Consider the following 1,742-nt stretch of genomic DNA (forward strand, 5'->3'; position numbering starts at 1 on the left):
TTTAGGTTTTTTTTTTTCTTATCTACATTCAAGTCATTTGTATGATATTCATTTTTATTTTGATTTATATTCTTTTTAAAAAATATTTTATTTATTTCTGGTGATAACATATATAATAAGAGAATATCTTTAATGTAGAGAAAAATATGATACGATTCGTTATAAGTATATTTTTTATTTATAGCTAAATTTATGTTATTTAATATTAATGTAAATATGTGTGCATTTTTTTTTTTTTTTTCATATATTATATATGTATTCTGTTGCCTATCATTTTTTCTTTTTATTTTTCTTTTTATTTTTGTTTTTTCATTATCTCTTTGATTATATAAAATTGATGATATATTATTTTGTATCTCAACATTTATTTTTTTATTTACATCTATTTTGTTATCTTTTGGTTTGTAATTTATAACATTATTTATATATTTATCATATTCATTTATATTAACCTTTTTTTTTAAAGATGTCATATTATCATCCATTGTGTTTATATTATTATAACCATATTCATAAGAAATATTCCTATGTGATGAATAATTGTTTAGATAATTTTCATTTTTATGTTGATAATTATTTATATAAGAATAACTATCAAAATCATTAGAATGTCTTGATTCATATTTGTTTCGATTAATATAATTATCTTGTATTATTATAGATGTGAAAAAATGTAATTTTATATCCTTTTTTAGATCTATATAATAATTATATTCTTCTATGGGATCAGTTTCTTTATTATTTTTTTCTTGCTTATGATTTATAATATAAAATATATTTTTATTATTTTTTTCATATAAGTGAATATTTCTGCTACGTGTATGATAACCACAAGGATATTTCAACATATTATAATAATAATAATAATAATAATAATAATAATTTTTATTTTTATTTTTATTTTTATTATTATTGTGAATAAATATATATTTTTTTTTTTTTTTTTTTTTTTTTATTGTATCATCTTTTATGTTGAATTGAATTTTTATACATTTCTTATGAATATATGTCAATATTTTCCAAGCCATATATGTCATACCTTGTTTAATAAAACAGTGTTTTTTAAAAAATTTAAAAAGATTTTTACGTTTATGTTTATAATATTCATAATTATTAATAATATTTCTATATATATTATTTAAATATATATAACCCTTATTTCTTCCTATAAATGTAATTTTTTTTTTTCCTTTATATCTTTTTATTATTTCAATAAATTTGTTATATCCTATATTTTGTCCTATATAATATTCATTACATAAAATTTTTTTTTTGGGAGATAATATATTATCTTTATATATATGATCCATTTTATAATATGTTGTTATATCTTCTTCTCTTTTTATAATATGTTGATTTTGTTTATGAAGAGTGTTCATGTTTATCTTTCCTTTTACTTGTATGAGATTATCTACAATATTTGAAATATAAATGAATAATTTTTTTTTTTTTTGGATTAGAAATATTTGTATGTAAGTCGTTTTCTTTTCTTCTTTGTTGTTGTATTTTATTACATATCTTTTGTTATGATTCTTTTTATTTTTTAAGGAAAAATGAAAAAAATTATATGATCCAAAGTTATTACAATTATCATAATTATCACAATCATCACAATCATCACAATCATCACAATCATCACAATCATCACAATTTATTTTATAAAAAACATCCGTTTGGTCATCATCATGAGAAGCATTAAGATAGTACTTATTGTCATCTTTATAATTTGTATTTATTATAAA

The 1,742-nt window shown here is 16.9% G+C and overlaps 1 protein-coding gene across 1 annotated transcript; it reads right to left on the reverse strand.

Moving 5' to 3' along the window:
* PGSY75_0018100C (putative membrane protein) lies at window positions 1-1,742 on the reverse strand (the record flags this gene model as incomplete). The annotated part of the gene is made up of 1 exon (XM_018783323.1): window positions 1-1,742. A coding segment is annotated over one exon (1,742 nt), but the record flags the coding sequence as incomplete, so codon positions are not given.

This window comes from Plasmodium gaboni (genome assembly GCF_001602025.1).
Source record: "Plasmodium gaboni strain SY75 chromosome Unknown, whole genome shotgun sequence".
NCBI lineage: Eukaryota > Apicomplexa > Aconoidasida > Haemosporida > Plasmodiidae > Plasmodium > Plasmodium gaboni.